The sequence below is a fragment of the Harpia harpyja genome, chromosome 6 (assembly GCF_026419915.1).
Source record: "Harpia harpyja isolate bHarHar1 chromosome 6, bHarHar1 primary haplotype, whole genome shotgun sequence".
NCBI lineage: Eukaryota > Metazoa > Chordata > Aves > Accipitriformes > Accipitridae > Harpia > Harpia harpyja.
This window is the reverse complement of record NC_068945.1, coordinates 60,201,512-60,223,152: the sequence shown is the minus strand read 5'-3', so window position 1 is coordinate 60,223,152 and position 21,641 is coordinate 60,201,512. Positions and strand designations below refer to the sequence as shown.

Here is a 21,641-nt window from a genome sequence, read left to right as displayed (position 1 = left end):
AGTCTTTAAAACTGTAATTTGCTCCAGGATGATTCAGCGTGATCAGCAAGGCCAGTTTTTCTTCAGCTAGAGAATAACCTTCTCAGAAAGCTTGTGAGATGAGTAACAGTGGTTGACAACATGTTGAGTAGAAAGATTGGAATTGGGATGTTGATGTTGTGGGGGAGATGTCTATTTTTTATAGGTTGCCTTTTGCATCTTCAAAGTATACCAGCAGATGATATGAAAATTTGTAAAGATCATTATCTTGTCCCTGTACCATGGCAAGATGGATCTGAATGTGGTAGCAATTACCAATATAAAGCTGTCTTACTTTAATCCAGTAGATAAAGCCAAGTCCCCAGGGATTGATCCCAAGCAGCTTGCTGCAGAGCTCCAAAAGGTTTCTCTACAGCAGTCGCCTCTAGTTGCTTCCTCAGGAGTGGAAAAGGGATCTCATGTTCACTCTGGAACCACTTCTGCCGCCTCCAGCGCTGTTCCCAGCCCTGGTCAGCCTGGTTCTCCTTCTGTGAGTAAAAAGCGGCACAGCAGCAAGGTAAGAAACTTCTTAGTTATGCAGCAAAAATATTTCAATGACAAGAAGAAACTGACTATTTATCTTCTTCAATGTAGCAAGAAATCACAGCACATATTGATGAATTCATTTCCATACAAGTGTTGAGTATTACTGTTCAGCTGTAGAATTTGGAAACAAGGAAAGGAAATTATGCAATTTATCCAAGGTTATAAAAGATTGGGCCCTCTCTGAAAATAGATTTCATGAACTTAATATTATTGTTTTTAAACAAAATAATTGCTCTTTTCAGTCTTTGTTGCTGTTGCTTTTTAAGTGCATCCTACATGATGTTGAGATACTAGTTCCACAGAGGAAGCTGATATTACTAAGACCATAATTTCCCTCTCTGTACTAAGCTACTGTTTGAAGTGTTACAAGCAGTGAATAATCATAGCAATACTAAGCATTTCTCTGAAAACCAGGGAAAGAATGAAAAATAAATTTACCATCAAAATGTGGTTTGTCACTAGCTAATTCCTGTGAACTTGTTAAGCATAGTTTCTCATTTTTTTTGCCACATCCTGTCCATTTCTCAGCTGAACTTTTTTCTCCTTGTGCACCCACCTGCACACCTGGAAAGGGCAGAGTGGGAATTTGGTAGCATTTTTTCACAGTTGAAGCTGGAAACTAGATCATAAAGTCATCTGTCACATTTTTGCATTTTGTGTCAAAAAAGTTAACACCTGAAGTGAAAATCAATCCCGTGAAGACCGCATTTGCTTAAGCAATTTGCAAGACAGCTAAAGCTGATTGCTATCCTGAATACTCAGTTTCTCACTGTCTTACTATTGGAAGCAAAGCGTCACATTGCAAACAAGGTGCTTTCTAGGTGTTTATTTCTCTGCATTTTTATTCCTTCTTGGGACTGTCAGGTTCCTACTGCATTATTGTTATGTTTGTATTTTTGTGCTGTTGAAGCTATGGCTGTGATTTGGACTACAAAAGTGTTAGGTACTGTACAAACAAAAACCAGAAATGGTGCTTGCTGATTTCAGATAGCTCTTCAATACGCTTACATAACTTCCATGTGAGAGGAAACACAAAAAATATCTCTTTCATCCAGCAATTTAGCAAAAACTGCAAATGCCCTTGTTGATCAGTTTGTTTTGGATAGTAATTCTGCCTGGCCACAATTCCCATAGCCTTTTTATGAACTAATTCAGGTCTATGATGCACAAATTAAATGCATAAGCCAAGAGTTACTGCACCTAACTTCAGGGATGTGGCAGAATTGCCTAATCATCAGGTGACTAGTCGGTTTCATTACACCTTACTCTGGATATTATGTACATCTACATATGAACTAGTTTGCCCTGTGCCTTATGTTTACTAGTGAGAATAATGCACTTCTGAAGTACAATTCCTGAGACTGGATGAAACCTGCCGTTGAAGTGCATGCACTGCATGGGAAGGAGAGGGCAGGGCTCTTAGTGCAGGTGTCACTGTCTACACTGAAACCCCTTTCATTTGGTTAGATGAATCACACTCCTAAATCCACTGCATAGTTTATGGAGATCCATAAATCCTTGGTGTACAGTGTATCCTGGTGAAGTGCCCCTCTCTGTCCACATGAGAAGACTGGCACTGTAGCAGGTCACCTAAAGTTAGATGCATAAATTTAATCTCCTGCTTCACAGAGGATTTAGTAATCTTTTATGAAAATTCAGCTGAAGGCTTATAAAGATGAAACAAAAAATTATTAAAACTAATGCCTTTATGTAGGGGATGCAAAAGTCAAAACTAATCAGGTAAATATTTAAAACATTCTTTGCTTATTTCTGAAAATCATGTTGGGAGGCATTTCCTTCATAACAACCGTAGCTTTTGTTGACTTGTATAGTTTCTGTTCATTGACTGCAGGCCAAGTTTATAATGGTGTTGAGCTCTGTTAGAAGAGAAAGCTACTGCTCATCCTTTCTGGAACTGCTCTTTGCCTTGAGCTGACAGCATTTCTAGGCAGGCTGTAGCCTTGCCAAAGTATCATGAAAGACTAAATATCCAAACTGCCTAGATCTTGTTTTTGCGACTGTTCTTATTTTTAGCAAGCAAAATCTTTTTTTTTTTTTTAAGCTTTTTGTACAGCATATACACTCCATAAATGTTGTAGGATTCTCTTTGATATTCTGCAGTGCCGATTCTCTCATATTTAGTGCTTTGTCCCATTACTACAGAAAGTGATAGTGCATAGCATCAGAGCCTGGCATTAACAAGTTTCACATGGTAATGACAACCTTCTCCAGCAGGTGTGATGGCATTTACAAAGCACCGGCTCTTACACAGGGTGTGTGAGTGCATGCAGGGAGTATCAAAAGAAATCAGACTGAAATTAGATTAGCCATCACAGGAGAGATTTAACCTTTGGGAGCCTTGAGCTGACTATATCCTGTGCAGACCTGTTTCTTTTGTAATGTAAATGCATGATCATTCTACAGTGCAGATTACATCCAGGCTATAAATGCCCTATAGAAACATTTAATTGTCTTTGTGTCTTGAAGAATGGGTTGTTTTTCTAAATCCTCAGATCCTTTAGCTGCTAGAGAAGTCAGCAGTGAAATACTTTTCCTTCTTTTCAAATTAATCCTCACTGAGGCCCTGATAAAAAGAAAGATATTTATTTGCATCTCTGCCTTTCAATCCAGATCCAACTTCAAAGTTGGCCCAGCTCTGAGCTGGGGGTTAGACCAGGTGACCTTGAAAGGTCTCTTTGAGCCTAAATTATTCATGTTTCTTTGAAATATTTGGGTAGTTCTTCATGGTCAGTTTTAAATCAACTGACATCAGAGAAAACCCCAGATATTTAATATGCTGAATCACAGCCTTTTGAATGAATACAGAGATTTAACAATGATACAGAAACACAAAAATGCACATTTATTTTTACAGACAAGTAGATAAAAGCAAAGTAACTGCACGGCTAAAGGGAACTCCACTTTAACCACCTTTGGAAATCTCCACACAAAAATTCAGCATGCCCATTCCCTTTTCTCTGCACTCCTTCTACAGTATCTGTACTAATACATTCTGTATTACATATTTGGAGTGAACAAACTCATTATTTTTACTATTCAAACTTCTGAAAAATTAGAGCATTTAGACTAGCCAGCACTGATTTTGTAGCCGCAGCACAGCTAACTCCATGTTATTTTGTAGCATTGTCAGTATTGTCAGTGCTAGTACAGACTGAGGTCAGAACTATTAAAGTATAATAAAATCCATTTCCAGAGGTAAGGTATGAGAAATGTAAGCCATTTAAGCCCTACTTTGAAAGTTTGCATGATGCTCAGGTAGGTCTCTGTCTTTGGCAAAAGGAGTGAAATTCTCTCTTTGAATGTTCTTTCAAGGACCAAACAAGTTTTAGGAGTAGTTTGCTATCAATCTAAAATATCATTTAAGATTCAGAACATTTTATAAACTATTGATGACCTATTTTAGCTGTTAGAGGGATTACACTTATTTAAAAGCTTTGTAAGGTACCAAGAAAAGCTGATTTAAAAATTTTCCATGAGAACTATTTTTGAGAAGCACATGCATCTCGAGAAAAATCAACACTTTTTTTCTGAAAAAGCTTGTGTTCATAAAGAAACAAATCTAGAAGGCAAGGTAAAGCCTGTAAAACAAACAAAAATAAGGCAACACAAGACAGTGAATATAACTATATAACAGGCAGGTTTGGGCTGTTTTTCTCCCGTGTTTTCATTGCACTAGTTTGGCTGAGATTTTTCTGGCTAGCTCCAGTCTGCATATCTGAGTGATTGAAGGGATGTTTCTTCATCACAAACTTGAAAAGGGTAGTGCATCACCTTAACTTCATGCTCTGGTCCAGGAGATAAGGGGTCTGCATTGGCCTAATTTAAAACCATTCATATCCAACATCCTGAGAAAATCTCTAGGGGTTCTTCCGGAGGGTAGGGCAGCACAAAAATGGCGGATGAGTTTTACTCTACTCAGAAAGTGAAAGAAATCCTAATTACACAGAATAATAGGTCCGGCTGCTGGTCATGTCTGGAAGAATAGGAAAAGATGATTTCCAGACCAGTCTTCAGAGACCAGTAAGTTTGTCCTTGTTTGCATCCTTTGTTTTCTGCTGCATCAACCAAGGAAGCAGCTGTGGAGAGAATGCAAAAATATTCAAATCCTGCTACTGAACCAGAGGGAGTTTTCTTGCTTGACTGATGGCTTGCAGATTAGAGGTAGGTCCAGGCTGGCTCAAGGGCACCACCATTTAACAGAACAGCATATTTTTGAGAGTCCAGGATTTGAAGGAAATGGTGCTATTATTTTCCAACTACTAACAAACAGGTGGGAAGAAAAGGGGAAAAAAGAAGACACCAAGGATTTTATTGCTTTTGTCAGCAACCTAGAGAAGCTCAGTGATAGAGAACAGAGAGGAACAAGCATGATTATACAGCATTGTAAAGGCGAGAACAGAAAATTTAAATTTCATGTCATGGAAAGTGTGTGGACGAATTTGAAGATGAAGTGGTGTAGCTGAATTGATTATCAGAAAACACAGAATAAAGCAAAAAATACTATATGAGATGGCTGCAGTTGTGAAATCCACTTATACACATCACTTAGTTTTAATACCATTCTTTCCGCTTTTTCTACCCACTTTCATCTAAACTCAATTTAAACTAGTGTAACCTTTGCCTTTCAATAGAAATATGGCTGTGTTGTGTTTGACATGGTATTTGGTTTCTCTTTGCAACATTCACTTTTGTTAGACAGGGTTAATGCTATATGTTTTTTTCTCCCCATGCCTCCTTGTGTGACCAATCTGCTCAGACTGTAAAGACTTTGGTGTTCGAGTTGTCTGATTCTGTACTTGCACGAAGGCTGATTAAAATGGCTGGGATGGACTTTAAGTGCTGTTGAATACTGTAACTATTAGTTTTGAGCATACAAATTGGAGACAATTAAATGTTTTTTAAAAATGTGTGGCAATACAGGAGTATAAACAACACCTGTTCAAAAAGTTAACTTTGAAAATCTATTATTTCCAATATGCCTATGTGTATATTTGTGAGTGTGCGCCTATGTATTTATTTATGTATTTTAATCTCGCAGCCCACGGAAACTATGAAGTCTGCTTCCCATCCAATCACTGGAGAAATTCAGGTAAATTTGTAGGTTTTGCTGTGTAAATTGTTGTTGCTACTGGCTGCGTTTTTCTGATGATTAAGTTTGCAGAAAACAAGCTCCATTAACTGATTTCTTATTCAACTCCAACCCCTTGAAATGTCAGTTATGTAAGTCAGTGCTTGATTTTTGCCTCTGTCTTTAATGTTGGCTTGTGAAATACAAACAGAAGGACGGAAAATGCTATTGTTCCTGAAGGGGCTAAAAAAGTAGTGAAATTCATTCTAATCTTTAATCTTTGGGCACTTATCGTGGTTTACTTCAGAAATTCCCAGACTGTTTACATTTAAGCAGAGAGTGCTGTGGGTTCCTCATAGTACAGTGTATTTATTTCCATGCAAAGCCAAGTTTGTGGTTATCTCTTATGTAAACTGACTTTACGCTAGCTTTTTAAAACAGTGGAACTGGGAGCAGAAGAATAAATGAAGCCTAGCTTCCTATAGATTTCTGTCTTTTTTTTCCTTAATTAATCCCTCGCTCCTATACCAGTACTATGGGTCTTTCCATAGTATTATGACATTCTTCCCAGGCTTGGGCTCCAGAAAGTCAGAATTTGTGTAATTCCTACTCCATAAGCTGGTTATTGCTCATAATAATATGAAGGGTTCAAATTTCAGCTCCTTTTTCCTGATTGGAATAGATCAATACGTGTGTTTCCTTTTTTTTTTTTTTTTTTTTTTTTAACCAATACTGGCAGACTTTGAAAGCAAAATTTGTTTCAAGATCCAACATAATCATCTAGCATCTCATTCTAGTCAGGAGAGAAAGAGAGAGACTTCCAAAATGTGTTTATTTCCAGCCAAAGTAAAGGTCTAAAATGCATTTTATTCAAAGAATTTAAGAGAGGTATCAAATCATTTGGGAAGTAAAAATAACAAATAATCTTACTGTGTTTTAATGCATTCTCTAGCTTCAAATCAACTATGACAAACACCTTGGCAACCTTATCATCCACATCCTTCAGGCAAGAAACCTTGCTCCCAGAGACAACAATGGCTATTCAGACCCCTTTGTTAAAGTTTATCTTCTTCCAGGGAGAGGGTAAGTATAGAGGAAATTTTAACCTGAACTTTCTTTTAATTTGGGTCTGTTACTTGTCACTAATAAACGGAACTGAAAGTTATTGCTATAGAAAATCCAGGTCCAACACCAGGAAAAATGGTGGATTTTTAATAGAGAGCCAGATCCTACTCACAGGAGAATGTGCATACTTTGCTAATGACCTCAGGGACTTCATGATCATTCCTGTAGATTTTTTTTTTTTTTCATGTTTCCATTTAAAAATTCTAATACATGCAAAAATATGTATTAAAAGAACAACAGACTCTACTCAAATGTAGTAAATATATATAATACTTTCTGTAATATAGAAAGCTACATGTTAAGGTTAACATGGAATGTTTGCTTCAGCTCAAGACATTCCGAATTTGGGACAGATTTGCAAACATACAGAATTACAGTTTCTGAGATAAATTTAAGGTTGCAGTATAATATCAAAGGTGAGAAATACTAGTCAGAAAACATTCATTCCATGTGATTTTTTATAACTTTTTTTTAAGAGCTAAGATTTGGTTTTAGAAATCCTGGTAATTTTGTATCTAATGACTAATCACTAATCACTTTTTCACAGACCATTGCTTTTTTAGACTCTGTAATTACAAATATCTCATTAGTATTTCCTTTGAAAGATATGTTTCTGTATCAGCAATATTATAACTTTTTTGTGCCCTAAAGTTGCAGAATGTCATATGTATGCATAAGTATACATGGTTATAATAATACTGCTGACTTCAGTGACACAATACATATATCTAAAATAAGCTGATGGATCAGACCTTAGGTTGCAAAGATAAATTCCTGCAAACTTCTCTGCTTGTGTAATCACACTCATCCTAAAAGACTCTCAGGCTAGGATGACACAACTAAAAATCTGTATTTCTGTTCTCTTCAAAGTAACAGGAAAGTGGATGCTCAGGTCACAGTTCAGCATTTGACATATGGGCAAGCACCGCTAAAAGCGCATGAATGGTACAACTAAAGGCATGCGTATTCTTTTGTAGCTTGCTAATTCCAGCTATACAGCATTCAATATTGTTCAGTGGCACTGGGCCCAAAACTATTACTGAATATAATGGGAACGGGGCCTAAATCTTGAGGGTATTTTAATGCACCTAAAAGTCTTGTAAGGTATTTGTCAAATCAATCTTACTGGGAATTTTGCAGGTACATTCACTGGTGTAGAAATAAGACTGAACTAGAGAGACATTCACTCTGCAGAGGTCTAAGCCAGATCCAAGTATAGGTTTAAACTTGCTGCGAAGTTATGAAGAACTTGGATTTTATTCTTTATTTTGGGTTCTTTATTTTAAAACATGGTAATGTTACAGTTTTGCATTTAACGTGGGGCTTTAGGGAATAATGAAAATGAAGAGCTTCTCAAAAGTGCTAAACTTGTTTCTGAAAGCACAAACTTGAATTGCTACTGAATATCTTTTATCTGTAGTTCAGTCCATGCTAGACTTCTTATTCTTCTCAATGCCTCTATTTCCTTTGATTCTGAAACTAGAAACTACCCATTATTCACATGTTTTCTTTCATCTCTGTTCTCATTTTCTCTCACACTGCTTCCTCTGTATTCCTAACTCTGTAAATGCTGGATATGCAGTCAAGTCATGGTTGTCCAAAATGCAAGGTAGAGTGTGCTATCTTCCAATTTTATTCTTTCATTTTTGTATGCATGCATGATATGATAAGCCTGTGCATTGAACTATAGCTTTCTCTTGAGTTTTGATGGCACACAATTGCAGCATGGTTTTGCTGTTCATTCTCTAATAAATCCCTTTTCCAGGTCAGAAGGAACTGGAAATGAGTAATTAATGCTTCTTGGTGCAGTAATATTCCAGGGCCAAAGTTCAAAGATATCTAAAGATTCATTCTCACTCACTGAAAGTTGCAAAACAGTTAACTGTGAACTTGTATCAAGATTTTGAGTGGTGTTAGTGCCAAGACAAACAGGCACTGTTTGGCAATGAAATGGAACATTTTTCTCTCTATACCTTGCACAGTGTATAGACATTAAAGCCAGGTATAATTCTAGATAATTGCACAGCTGGCTTTAAAGCTGCTTGACCACAAAAATGGGGTTTTTGTCATAAACAAAGTTGAATTTTTACCTATTGAATTATTAGTGCTTTGTTTGTCCTGGAGTTGGAAACATAAGGCAAAACTCCATTCTCAAGATATACTAATATCAGGCCAGGCTAAGTACATAAGAACAGTATTTCAGCCTAAATTCTAAATTTGTTTAAAAGTAGAAAACTTTTGATGAAAAATGAAACAACTCAGCAGATGAATTTCAATAAACAGATCTTCTCTATCATCAGTCTTTTTCTTCATCAATAAAATTATTTAATGAATGTGTTTAAATGCCACATTTTATATGCAGTCATTCTATAATACTTTTTTCATTGTACTTTCAGTGGTATTATGTGTTAATAAATTATAATTAAGGAAACATAGAGAAATGAGAAAGAAGAGACTAAGGCAGTTTGTATCTTTTCACACAGCATACTCTGAGAATTTCAAGTGCAAATTATTTCATACTAGGTATAGACTAGTTTAATGAATGCATTTTATTAAATCATCTCCATCTCTTAATCACAATTGTTGGGGGAAAGTTGCATCAGTGGTATGAACTTAATGTATTTGCCAGATCCTTCCCTTTAGGGGTCGAGAAATCTTCAGCTGTCATCCAGCTTAGCCTGGGTCCTCACCTCCTTAGAAGTGGTCAGGGTCTCCTGCTTCCCTCTGCAACAGATCCAGACCATAGGTTACATCAATGTCGGCTAACACCACCTTTGCCAGTTTAGATCCAGATACTGTGGATTTCACTGGAAATACTCCAGAGTTACCATGTTAACAACACATTTACCTTTTGTCACTGCCAGCTCTGAAACTCAATGCTGCATGAATCACCGTCTCACATATTTCTGAAAAAAATCAGAAACTTTGAAAAGGTGATGAAGTTGTAATATTGCAAAAGGAAATCCATGAAATGAAAGGGAATGTCATGGTGCCATTTTCTTGGCTGAGTGCGCAAAGGGTCCTTTCCTACTTTCTTCACAAAGATGAAAGTATATCAGTTCCTTAAATCCAGTAGATCATATGACATTTAGACAGGCCCAAGCTGCATAATACTACCCTGGTTTTGTTCAGCTAAGAAGTAAATGGGTTACTCTGGGTGTAGGAGAACTTTGGATAAGTTAATATTTCATTAATAGTTGATCAGAATAGACATTCATTTGAGAAGTATGGTGAGCCCAGAGAGAGAGATGCTGCCTGCCCAGCTGTCACTTACCCATGTCCCATGTCTCCATAAGGGTCAGTCAAATCTCATTAATACTTTGGGTGATTGGGATGCTTTTCTCAGATCAGAGAGTGGGAAAAGAAGACTAGTGAGGTGCTTGAAAAATTTAAATGCATTACTGAATAGGATTTGCCATCAAAATCTAGTTTCCAAAAGGATTCAGATTTTGTATTTCAGCTTTCCTTCCAAGATATGCAAAGAAATAACTTTGCATGAGTTTCTTTTTCATATGCTCTTGGTCTCCCTAGATTTTAATGCATCCTTTTCTTACTGACATACAAGAAAAAAGAAATCTCCTTCTCCCCCCCCGCCCCCCCCCCCCCCAAAAATATACCATTGTATGTTGTGGCTGACAGAACTGATTGAACTGTGGAGAGCTGCTGCTTTCTTTTCAGAAAAGCAGAGGTGGACAGATACTTTGTTTCACAGTCCCAATGCGGTTCACATTTTTCGATAAACTGGAAGACAGTGGATAGCATGTTTTGCAAGAAAATAAACGGAACTGCATAGAATGGCTAGGGCAAAATGTAAGAGCAAAAATAGCTGCAAGTCCCTTTCACTGAAAGATATCGGTCTAGTAGGCAGCTTGGATATGGCCACCCTCTTTTGGAGAATAAGGCCACTAGACACTCCAGAATAATTAGATGGGAGCACTGCACAGTAGAATTGAGTTTGTAGAGTGAAACTGCTGGTGCTGAAGACCCAACATTGACATATGTGTGTCAGTAAAACACATGCATCTTTCACATAACCTTAATTCAGACCTGCTCCAGTCTGGTACAATGCATGGTACACCATTAGTGACTAGCTGATTAAATGAGTCCCTGGAGTGTATCTTCTGAGTTAATCTCATATGAAGGGAATCTATTTCATTAGCTCTGAGACCATGCCACAGTGTGAACCAAAACACAGTTCAAACAAAAGTTCGAAGTGAGAATCAGGAGAACAGCACACTACCAAAAACTAATGTAGGGAAACCATAAAAGGGTTTAATAGGGCAGATAGAGGTCACTCCATGCCATTTGGCCTTAGTGCTGGAGAACAGTCCTGGACACATTTAATTTAATAATAGATATAGCATGTAAGTCTTTTAATGTATCGGAGGTTTGAACAGAAGACAAAGGGCAGTTGACTTACAGACTGGCAAAAAGAGATTCTTTACCTTATATCTCATTGGGTTTTCAAAGTATTAAAAGCTTCTCATGTTCTCCTACCCAGCTCTTCTGAGACATCCATTAAAATTTATATTAAGTTAAAATTGGAATGGAAGCAAATCTGACATCAAAGCTCACAGAGCTAAATGAATCCATATTCTGTTAAAGGTTGCTGTATTGCTTTCTCCATACTCAGGAAATGGAAAGTACAATAGAAAGCACTATCGAATCTTTTTAAAAACAGATTATGCGGCCAAACTTTTTATTCTTGGCTATTGATAAAAACAATCATGAGCTTGATGGACTGTTATGTTTGTTTCCAGTACAGTTAGAGGTATAGGCAGAGAATAGGATCAATAAGAAATTAGTGTTTCTATCATTAACAGGATATTAGTTACCCCATGGCATTCATTAAACATTCTTGTAGGTTGGGACTCCTGTAATTAGAGACTGCAAGCTATAAATATAATGGATTCATGCTACTTTAAAGTGCTAATAGCAGGATGGTCTTAGAAAATAAATCAGTGCATTATCACTTCAATTTATAATCAGAGCCCAACACCTACAATGAGAGAACAAAGTGTATGTGCATGTGCTGACGGATGCTTTATGTTGAAACGGTTATAGGCAGAGCTAGCCTGCTGAAGAGTCAGAAGAAGATGTTTTAAAAAACCATGTCAGGAAAGCATGCTAAAAAAAACCCAAAGGCTGTCGTTGTCCTTTTGTAACCTTGAGTTGTTGCAGAAATGAGAGATGCAGTTCTGTTCTTTTTCTGGTTTTTGGTTTGTGGGTGTTTTTTTGCATTAGAAATGAAAAAACCCAAAAGATCGCTAATGTAATGTTTCCTTCCTTTGTTCAAATTCAGTGCCGAGTACAAGAGGAGAACTAAGTACGTACAGAAAAGCTTGAATCCTGAGTGGAATCAGACAGTAATTTATAAAAATATCTCCATGGAGCAGGTGCGTGACTGGTAGCACTGTTCAGTGCAATTTGCTACTTTATTATTTGTATGGTCTGCAGTGCTTACAGTGAATGGAGCAGTGCTACAGGCAATTCTGTGAACCACTGTAAAATCTTGCCAAAATTAGGGGAAATTTGGAACTATTTCCTTGCCTCTGATAGAACTTACTATATCAATGCTCTTTTCTTGTCCCTTCTACTCATAAAAATGGTAATTTGTGGGGATTACGCTCATAATCATGTCATAAGTACAGATGTGGCAATTTAAAAAATGATAATGGAATACAGGAAGGGAATAAATTAAGACATAAGTTTCTGAAGTAGATGCAGAAATCACTGTCACTCTTCATTCCAAAAGACATGCAAGCTCACACAAAACACAGGTCCTACCATTTTCTTATTCAAAAATATTTGTAAAGTGTAGAGATACATTTTTAGATTTAACAGCAATTTACAGCAATGGGCTTGAAATATGAATCACCTAAAAAAAATTAGAAGATATGTAATTTCCTTGCTATAGAAAGATTTAACTCACATCTGGAAAAGAAGTCTGTGGAAGTCTTCTCCGTTTCTTGGTGGCTTCCTAGCTCTAACTGACCTACAGGGTTAACTGAGGCAGCATGAAGCAATTGAGTCCTCTTTTTCTCCATCTCCCCTTGTAAATGGACTTTTTACCATTTGAAAAAGGCATAATGAGCAAAATGATGATCAGTCCACTTCTTTAAATTATGAAGTATATTTTATAGAATAATGGATCTGTACACAGTCCTAAATCGTTGCCTTTCTTAGTGTTTTGTTCTTGATACTTTCAACTTCATTTTTCAAGGCCATTTAATCTTTCAGAACTTCTTAAAAAAGCCCAGAATAACCAGACTCTTTAGTGAATAGATTTCCCCATGCTTTTAATATACTTCTCCAACATGACACCAAGTCCTCAATATTATCTCTCTAACTTAAAATTTCATTATTCATTCTTCTCAGTCATTGAGAGGAACATAGATTAAGATACTCATTTTTGCATGGAGAAAAACCCTTCCCACAGAGGAACTTAGATGGTTGCTCATGCAGTCTACATGTCTGAACTTAACAGGCAGTAGCTCCGATTTACTTCAGAGGTGCCCTGTTGTATGCAATAGTTATAGCTTGCTGGGTTTTGCATGCTGTTTTGTGTAGGCTTGCATAAATTATAGCTCATTGACAGTGAAAGCGTCAGAAAAAAAACCCTGTGGTGTTTGTCTAGCTGCAATGTAAAAGCTAGGTCTTCTGGGTTTTGTAAAAAGGTTTGGTAAGCCAGCAATATTTCCAAACTGAGCTTTCCATTTAAGAAAGGCTCTTCAGTTTTTACTCAATTTGCTTTCAGGTTCTGCTGTGACATTTCACTGAGCTGTAATTAAGAGTGCTTGGGTGTTGGACATTCAATGGCTGTTTTGTGATTTTAGATTGGATAATGATCTTAGTCTAGGATTTCTTAGAAAGAGATTTTTGTGACAGAAAATCTCCCAATATTTTTGATGTCAGTTTTTTGACCATTTTTTGTTGAAATTTACCTTTAGGTCACAAGTTGAATTCTTTGACCTTTGCTTTTCATTTGCAAATCTCCTCCTTTTCCCTTCCTCTGAGACTGTTACGCAGTACTTATAAGTGTAAGCTTCATCTGGGTACCACATATGTTGTATATTTTGTCCTCTTGTCACGTAGAAGTGTGTGCAGGGAGTAGTATTTCCTTCCACATCTTTCCATGGCTTGTATCTAGTGCTAAGATAGCAGTGTGATTGATTGGCTTAAAGAATATACAGTAAAGCACATTTCTAAATCACCAAATAATTCCATGATGCTGCTAAGTACCCTCTACAGTTTAAAAAACTATCACCATGCAATAGTATATTGTTTGCACTCATAAACCTCACAAATGGATATTTCAAAATAGTTTAAGAATATAAAGAGAAGTACAAGACAATAATTGTGATAGACTGAGAATGAGTGTTCTGATCGCCAAACAAGCAAAACTGCATCATACACTAAACAGAGCTAGCAGTCATACCCTAACATAAATTCATGAATCTTTATAAATATTATTTCTTCAAAGAAGCATTTCCTTTCCCTCCATCAAAGCATGGGTTGCTTGCTGACAGCAAATAAGTATTACTAAATATTTCCTAATATAGTCCTTTTAACGTCACTGTCTAGACTTTAGCTGGTTGTACAGTTTTTCATTTTCCTTTTCTCTTTCATAACCTAGCTGAAATTAAAATGAAAATAATTATGGGAAATAGATCACTCTCTGAAATGAAACAGACTTTTTCAAGGTCAGAATGATTAGTTTTATCACGTAGCAAATTCTACTTTGACAGTTGGAGAAAAAATAAATTAAACTGTGATTATTTAGTAATTTAGGTGTGGCTTGCTTTGCCTCAATTTCTTAGTTGTCAGAAAGCAAATAAAAGTATTTCCTTAGATGATGGATATAATTCATTAAAGCAAATAGCTTTTGCTATAGCTCTTGTCCTTAAATTAAAGGTAATATATTTAGAAAGAGTAATATTTTCAAAATCCTTGAGTGATGTAGAAGCCTATGTCTAATTTCTAAAAGGAAGAAAAGCTTGCTTATGAATCAGTAACGTGTTAGTACTTAAATCTTACTTATTATCTTGGACAAAAGAAAGTAAGTTTCTAAGTGACCTAGCAGAAGTCTTTTTGTCCTCCCATGTACTGAAGTACAGCAATATAGAGAAGAGTACAATAAAATGTTAAATATGAAAGTAAACACAAATAAGTATAATGCATGACCTAATACACCACCTTCATTTCTAGTCACCAAATATCCTGACTGAGACTGCAATCTTTTATAATATTTCTGAAGTAATTATAGGAATTTACTTTCAGCATAGGAGAAAGCCAAACTGCATTAAAATTATTTCTTTCTTCATACAAATCCTTGTATGAGATTGTCAAGGAGTATGTATTAAATATTTCAAGTAATGCATATTTAGTTACACAGACCCACATTATCTGGAACAACACCCAGTGATCTCCAGATATTTAAAAGAAGGAACTGACACTTCAGTATGTGTGGTGTTGGTTATGTCTTCCATAAGAGAAAATGTTATTCACATTGGCTGTTTCTGCATATTCCTTCATTTTCTTCAAATGATGGTTGTCCACAGCAGCCTAAAGCTAACTGGAGTTCACATGCAGTAATATGCTTTTAGGCGGGGTTTTTTTGGTTGCGTTTTTTTTTTTTTCCCCACAAGGCAAAGCCTGAAATTAGTTGCAGCTTAGTAACATTTTTTTCATAATATGCTTGGAACTCAGATGAGGGTCACAACATATGTAAACTGCTTGCTTTCTTTTAGGGACACTTTCTCATTTTCCTGTTGGAACATTGCTTACATGCAGAAACCCATGGTCAGATGGATAGTGAGCTTCTGAAACCCATTTCAGTATTGCTGTCAGTTAAATTCCTGATAGAGACCTGAATTTCTGGCTTCACAACCTAAAACTGGATGACGTAACGCAGAACCCTACTTTGCTGTGATGGTATAATAGCTGCTTTTAAAACCACTAGCCATTGAGTGTTCTTTGCCTTCAATAGTGATACATAAATATATCTTCAGAAAGGCAAATTTTCCTTCTCTTTGAGACTCATTTCATGCACTCTGCCTAATAAAGCTTTTTTGATGGTTTTTCATTGTCATAATATTTAATAAAAGCTTTATTAAACTAAGAAGCTTGAAATAGATATCTCAAAGAAATATAGAGTACTGCAAGTTTTCAGCACAGTTTTATTATCATAGTAATGCAAAGAAGCTAGCAAAGTAGGGTTGCAGTTGCTTGAAAATCTCCATTTTCCCCTTTCCACCAAAAATCCTTCAAATCTTAGAGTTTTTTTTCCTTTCCTGGATCTATACATTCTTCTCTCTGTCCTTGCACAGTCATTACTTCAAACAAGAAGACAACATGTCCTCCCAAAATAGCAACAATTGAGACAATACATTTCTGAAAAGTATTTGTGCTATTCCTCTTTTTAAAGGGTAAATATATATATATACTTAGTATAGCATCTAGCAGGAAATGATATCATCCAGGAAGGTGAAAGTAGCATGGACCAGTGGCTGCTCAACTCATTTTTTCAGGTTATTTTTCACGTTGCAGTTTAGATACTGTTTTGGAACAGCAAAGAAAAGGAATTTTATTCAGTCAAGGAAATCAGCTTTACAAATATTCTGTAAGGAATGTTCAAAAGAAAATATTTTTTGTTCAACTTTTTCCACAGTTTTTACAGGATATTTTTAAAAAGAATGTTTAAGAAGAATATTGCCTAGTTGTATAGGAAAAAAACAGAGAAAGATTAAAGAATTGCTCTCAAATATGTATTTTCTTTTTAAATCTTAGCTTTCAAGTCATGTTATTACCTGCTTAAAGAGTACATTGTTGATGCTAAAAATAGTACAATTCCCCTTTATGTGGATTTTCCAGGATATGCTGATTTAAACTTGTTTTTCAAAGACACTGGCTTTGCAGAGTTGCTCATTCTTCTAAAGTTAGCTGGGAGCAGAAGATATTCCGAATACATAATAATGAGATGAAATTATCATTTAAAGGCAATTTAAATTTATTAAGGACTGTCTGAATCTGCGTTGCATTAAACCAAGGGGCAGCAGTGGTAAATAGCAAACAGTGCTTTTCTTGAAAGTATATATAGTATGTACAGTAAATGGTATAGCTTTTAACGTTGAACAATGACTTGATCATTTGTTGTCCCTTTGTCCCAAGCAGCCATTTAGTAGTCAGAGCAGTGAGTGACGTGTTGCTTCTGTTAGGATGATGATCTCAATTATCACATAAGATTTCTGGTTCTGACCTCTTTTATTGACGTATGTGAAAAGAGTCCTGTTTTCCTTAGTAATGCTTGGAAGTGTCCAACAAATTCTTCACTTACAAGTTCTCAGCCTGACTTCGCAGACATCCCATGCCCCCAGGATTTCGTCCTTTTCTCTTTCAAGCCACATGAATTTATTAATGCCTCTCCAGCCACCTGCTAGCCTTTTGCCGCAGCATACACCACCGGTAATCAATCCTCTCCCCATGTCTCCCAGCAGACCCCTGGAATAACAGTCAGGTCAATCTTTCCAATAAGGTCAACTGCTTTGGGCAACAGCTTCTCTGTCTTGTGCTATCTTGTCATATAAAAAGACTGACTTGTTTCTTAGTGTAGCCTGTAAGAAGAGTGCTTGACACAGCTATTATGCTTAACAAGGTCTGCAGATAATGGGTTTTGATGGCTGTCATTAATACCTAACAGTACAACTTATCCTGTATGGCTGGATCACTTGCAGAGTCCCATTGACTCCACTGAATTCCAGGGGTATTAAAGCCTGGTCTTCACAGATGAGATTGTGTAAATATGGTGTTTTAAATAATATATTAGGCAAAAGTCTGAGTTCAGACAACTCAGATCTGGTGATGAGAAAAGCTGCAGAAAAACAAAAATGGGGCTTTAAAAATCAGTTTGGCTCTTGTAGTGGACACACGTTCTGTCAGAAACAACTTGTGGAAATTCCTAAAATAGGGCCAAGCACAAGCCCATTTGTCTTGATAACAAATAATAGCCCCAAATTATTTTTCTGAGATCAAGGTTGATGGGAGGACAAAAGCTCCCTAGCTGTCACTATGAAAAAGGGTACAAGAAGGAGATAGTGAATAGAAACCACCATAAAGACTTGATCTGAAGTTTATGATGGCAATGGGGTTAATTATCCTTTGACTTAAATTGCAGCTGAAAAAGAAAACACTGGAAGTGACTGTCTGGGATTATGATAGATTCTCCTCGAATGACTTCCTTGGTGAAGTGAGTATCTTATTTCCTCCTCTCTAATATTGACTACTTAGAAAGCTGATTAACTGCATGCTGGTATTTGGAGACTGTTCTCTTCCAAGGTATGATAGATGTGTTAAGTAAAACCTTTTTTACATCACAGTTTTACTGCTGACTTCATAACAATGCTCATGATTTCTTTCAGTCACACATGAAAGATGCCTTCCGTTTATCTTGATAAACTGTGGGCAAGTTCATTTAGGTCGCAACACAATGTTACTTCACTGAAAATTAAGGGGTTTTTTTCAGCCTGCGATAGTAACAGCCTTCACAGAGACTGAATGGGGAATTCTTGTTATGACTGATGTGCTGTCTGCCTTGATTTTAACATGACATGGAAAGGCTGAGGAGGTATCAGTCTTTGTACATGATTAAAGGATTAAATTCTGCCATCAAGCCATAATTTACCACGTGCACGAGTATCTGCAAGTGTGAGTAATTTGTTCTTGCTGATCAAGGTCTCATTTTTAACACTACAAAATAGTAATATCATTACCAAAGTATGACTGAAGGCAAAATCTTGTAATTAATAATAAATAAGATGAGTGATCATGGGGAGAAGTATGCTCTCTCTTTTAAAAGCAAATAAACAAAGATATGCACATATAATATAGAATTACCAGCAATAACTATGATGTCAAAAAGTAATTAAAATTGTTCTTACAAAAGAGGATTATAATTAGAAACAGAATCCCAGGAAAATCGATCGCTCATGTGCAGAGTAACTCAAAGTATCTCTTCGCATTCTGCATTTGAATTTCACAAAAACAGGCACTCAGTTCAGCTCCAGTTCTCCTTTGTGTAACTACAAAACTGAGCAATCAATGTCACTATTTGAACAATCACTAAAATAAATTTATAGGAAGCAGCCACATGATTACTTATTTCCTGCGTACTGCATCAGTATTCTTGTTGAGTTCAGCATGTTTGCCTAAATGCAGGGCTTTACTGAATATTTACATCATTGTTATTTATGAAAATGGATGCTCCAGCAGCTGCTTCTACAGGAAGATTTAAACTTTTGCCTTCAAATATTTTCAACCCCTAGAACTATTGTATTTGTTAAATCATTCAGACTTAAATATGAAAACAGTTCTTCATGGAAAAAAAAGGAACGGAAAAGACTATCCATTGTATTTCAGGACCAGGATGTCCAGAGGAGTCCTGCACCATAACACCAGATACAGGATATCCAAATTGTGCCCTAAGGACTTGCTTGAATAGGGCCAGCACCACTTGCATGCCACAGAAGGCAAGTGGCACATCATGGTTCACATCCATGGAATGTGAACCCTCTTCTCCTACAAAGCAGAGCCCCCAGCCTATACTGCCTATTGGGAACACTCCTCAACAATGCTGTCTTCCAAGTCATTCCCAAAGCTATGACCAAAAACCACACCAGGGAGCATGCTAAATAGTTAATCTGTTCAGATTAAGTATAGACCTAAGCAGAAAGACCAAGCCAGGTCATATACAACCTATGAAGCTGAAAGAAAAAAGGCTTTTAATCTTCTAGAAACAATCAGGTGTGAAGAGACTTCCCCATCCCTAAACTTTAAAAGGCTTTCTTTTATTCAGGGTCTTGTAATAAACTGACAAAGACATTGTTCCCCAAGGTAATTGCACACTTTATTTGTCTAGCAGTTTTAATACTTCCCTACCTGACATTAGTTTTAACCCTCTCACCTTAGAGCCAAATGCAAGGCTGGTTTTGTCCTTTCCTTCATTCAAGACTCTATGATGACTCTGGTACTTTACATCTCTTGGCCCTCTCAGCTGCAAGATCATTAAGGAAGGAAGGGTCTTTATTGGTCCCAATGCTCATTCTTTTATTTACTTCTTTTTTTTAAAGACATTTCACAGAACTCCTGCTAGCAACTCAGGTGGCTTAGTGCAGATTTTAGCTACAATGGAGGGGTTTTTTGCCAAGCTGCTCGTTTCATTTCCACATTGCCATTGCATCTCCCTTTTTTTTTCCAGTGAAGTTTTGAGGCCTAAATGGCCTACTGAATTCTATTATTTTAGTGAAGTGCAAAGGTATCGCTATTCTTTTCTTTTTGTTACAAATTTTGCATATGTGGATTTTTTAGGGAATCAACAAACACCAGTCTTATATTATTGAAGACCTTATTAAAAACAATTATCAAATTATTTGCCCCTTTACTAACACTAACAAAGGGAGAAAATAACATGCCTGATTCTTCTATTAGAATATGTCTATACAGAGGCAGAATGACTAAATGTCTTTTTAGTCTAGTTTTCAAGCTTGTGCCCACAAGTTACCCTTTAAACTATCTAGCCGTCTTGGTATGGAACTATGTCTAAGCTTATAGTCCTTACTGAGGTCCTGTTGAGAAGAAATATTAGTTCAGACACATCCATATGCTAACAAATGTGGGTTTGGGATCACAGCTGGCTTATATCAGGTGAGGTCAGAGCATGGGCAGAGTGTCCTGAATCTCTCAGCATACAGCCTTATACCCTTAACTTCTTACATTTGATTGCAACTTCTGGTAACACAACTATAGACTCTTCTACTGTACACAATCATTAATATATCAGATACAGGCCATATATTGTACTTTGAATTATTTGTAGGTATTGATCGAGTTATCCAGCGTCTCTCAGCTTGACAACACTCCTCGGTGGTACCCTCTGAAAGAACAGAGTGAAAACATTGATCATGGGAAATCTCATTCTGGACAGAGTAGCCAGCAGTCTCCAAAACCATCTGTCATCAAGAGCAGAAGTCATGGAATCTTCCCGGACCCCTCCAAGGGTAGGATTGACTTGATGCACCTGATATGAAATGTTTTCCCAGATGATGGGAAAACCTTTGCTATGTGTAAATTCTAATAGAAAAATAAAGTTACTGCTATGAAGTTTGTATACACTTTTATTAAAAATGTATTTATCTCTGTGATTAATTCATTGGAGCCAAGGCTTAATTTGGCTCAATCAGTGCCAGCCAGCTTGCTTAGTAATTGTGTCCTTAAAAAAGCATCTTACAAGCTCCATGTGCTTTGCACATCTACTATAGATTCTGTGCCCTCCTCATTTTTCTGGTAGCCTTGGCCAAATTCAATACATACTTATCTTTCTATTTTTCATGGTCCTTAAATATTCTATGGCATTTTGTCTTCTGGAAATATCACATTAATATTTTATAGAATAACAATTATGCTATAATAATGCCTATGCATTTCCAGTCAATGATAATGGGCTGCAGCATATCTCAATTGTATTGGAAATCAGTGGAGCTGTTATAGTAGTATTATACTAGTTTTTACAAAAGCAGAACTGATCTCAATGTCTCCTGCTCCAAGAAATTTATCTCTACCTTTTTATTTTTTTATACTAAGTAGTCAGTGGCTAGTTGCTCACTTAAAAATGGTACATATCATATCAAAGCAAAAGCCATGCCAAATAGCATCCAGATGAGAGCCTCAGAGTGATAAGACTCTGCTCCATCTCTCTATTTCTTTGTGTAATGTTTTGCTAGGGATTCATGTCTATATAAGATCTATATCTAAATTAGAGGTTAGTATAGAAGCTGTTGTAAGTTAGGCTATGGTTTTGACTGGGACATTC

General features: G+C 36.6%; 1 protein-coding gene across 7 annotated transcripts in view; it reads left to right on the top strand.

Annotated features, from left to right (window-relative positions):
• PCLO (piccolo presynaptic cytomatrix protein) overlaps positions 1 to 21,641 on the top strand; it is a 396,779-nt gene that overhangs the window by 307,726 nt on the left and 67,412 nt on the right. For all 7 annotated transcript variants that reach the window (XM_052789184.1, XM_052789180.1, XM_052789182.1 and 4 more), the window contains exons 13-19: positions 324 to 535; positions 5,624 to 5,674; positions 6,606 to 6,736; positions 8,361 to 8,387; positions 12,081 to 12,174; positions 17,952 to 18,023; positions 20,649 to 20,829. In XM_052789184.1, coding sequence (XP_052645144.1) covers positions 324 to 535; positions 5,624 to 5,674; positions 6,606 to 6,736; positions 8,361 to 8,387; positions 12,081 to 12,174; positions 17,952 to 18,023; positions 20,649 to 20,829 — 768 coding nt within the window. The remainder of the gene's footprint in view (positions 1 to 323; positions 536 to 5,623; positions 5,675 to 6,605; positions 6,737 to 8,360; positions 8,388 to 12,080; positions 12,175 to 17,951; positions 18,024 to 20,648; positions 20,830 to 21,641) is intronic.